Source organism: Carlito syrichta, unplaced genomic scaffold, assembly GCF_000164805.1.
Source record: "Carlito syrichta isolate Samal-C Ts95f unplaced genomic scaffold, Tarsius_syrichta-2.0.1 Scaffold246956, whole genome shotgun sequence".
Classification (NCBI taxonomy): Eukaryota; Metazoa; Chordata; class Mammalia; order Primates; family Tarsiidae; genus Carlito; species Carlito syrichta.
In genome coordinates, this window is record NW_007191052.1 from 142,686 (window position 1) to 144,190 (window position 1,505).

The window sequence follows — 1,505 nt, forward strand, 5'->3', positions numbered from 1 at the left end:
GGAACCGCCCATGCGAGGCTACGGCCACTTACTTGATGTCTTCCCACACTTCTGGGCCGTAGTTTCGGATCACCAGCAGCTCCAGGGCGTGATTCACAAATCCGTACTGCGGGGACAGGGAGAGACCTGGGCGTCAGGGACCGGCCGTGGGTGGGAAGGTGCCTGGGGCGAGGCTGCTGCATCTGCTCCCGCTGCGCTCCTCCCAGTTTAACCTTTCACCTCGCCCTCCGGCTCCTCTCTATCAGGGCTTCTCTGGACTGAAGGGGTAGGTTCCCGCCGTCGCCATGCGCCCCACCCTCACGCCGTCTTCTTACCCCCTCACCTGTCACCGCTCGGAGACAGGCTGGGCGTGGGGACAGAGCGGGGACGAGCACTCGGAGCCTCCCCCGCGGCCGGCGCTCAGCCTCCCACACTAGCGGCTGGAGCCGGGAAGCCCCCACGCCTCGCCGTGCGTTTCTTGCTGAGCTCGGACAGCCGCGGAGTGGTGAGGCGAGCCCGCACCCGTCGCCCCCGCGCCGGCTCGCGGCGTCCCACCTCCCCTGCTGGGACGCGGAGCTCCCGGAGCCCCCAGCCCGGCCCGGCCGCGCAGTCGTTTCTCCGCAGCTGCCGGGCCCGGCCCGGGCCGCAACTGACCCGGTTGAGAGCACTCACCATGGTGTCTGCGCGCGGAACCGGGGAGGCAGCCCCCACGCAGAGGCTCGGCCTCAGGGATCCAGGCGGAGGCTGCAGCAGCGACGGCGCAACCGGTCGGTGGCAGCAGCCTAGAGCTGGGGCGAGCGCGGCCGCCTGGGCCCGCCCTGATTGCCACTTCTTTCCAGCCAATGGCGAGCCGCGTCGCAGGGGGCTGGTCTCTGCTCCCTAGTTTCCAGCCAATCAGAGACAGAGGAGGGAATTCGGATGCTTTCGGTGCTGCTGCGCTCCGGAGCCTTCCCGCCCCCGCCCGGTGACAAGGCCTTCATTTGAGGCCAAGGCAATGACGATGGCGAAGCCCCAGCCGTGCTCCTTGTGTGAATTCTGGGGCAAGGGAAATGCAGCTCTTGCGGTCCTTCTAAATGTGTTCTTATCTAGAGGCCCGACTTGGTGGTAGCACAAACTCAAGAGTGGAGGGTGTTTGTTTGAGGGTGTGTAGGCTCTGAGTGGACAGACCTTAAAAGGAATCTCCTCCACTGTTAGTATCCTTGTGCTTGTCGTTGTCTCCCAGATAAACACTTCCTCTGTGGTTTGGTCCCACGACAATGTTTTTAGCAAACTGAAACCTAATAATATTGAGCTTAACACATTTTACTTCTAGTCAAAGAGACTAGTTGAGTGAACCACCTAAAATTTTCAGTAACATGATTTGGTGAGTGTTATGTTAAAACCAGCTCTGCCTTCTTTTACTAAATTGTACACTATCCAGCGGTGTTCTGTGCTTGGTCCCAATGGGACACCTGACCCTGCATCATAGCCAGGGTTTTTTGTTTTAACTTTCTTGAGCTGGCCTCGTTGCGGTTTCTCAGCAGTTG

At 60.7% G+C, this 1,505-nt stretch overlaps 1 protein-coding gene across 4 annotated transcripts in view; it reads right to left on the reverse strand.

Annotated features, from left to right (window-relative positions):
* Window positions 1-822, reverse strand: part of GUCY1B3 (guanylate cyclase 1 soluble subunit beta) — a 45,680-nt gene extending 44,858 nt beyond the window's left edge. For 2 of the 4 annotated variants that reach the window (XM_021709515.1, XM_008051947.2), the window contains exons 1-2: window positions 652-816; window positions 33-106 (exon numbers count right to left, since the gene is read on the reverse strand). In XM_021709515.1, the coding sequence (XP_021565190.1) occupies window positions 33-106; window positions 652-654 (77 nt within the window). In that variant the 5' untranslated portion in view covers window positions 655-816. Of the gene's footprint in view, window positions 1-32; window positions 107-322; window positions 500-651 lie in introns of those variants that run through there. The other 2 variants (XM_008051948.2, XM_021709516.1) reach the window with 2 other exon arrangements.
* Window positions 823-1,505: the final 683 nt, after the last annotated feature.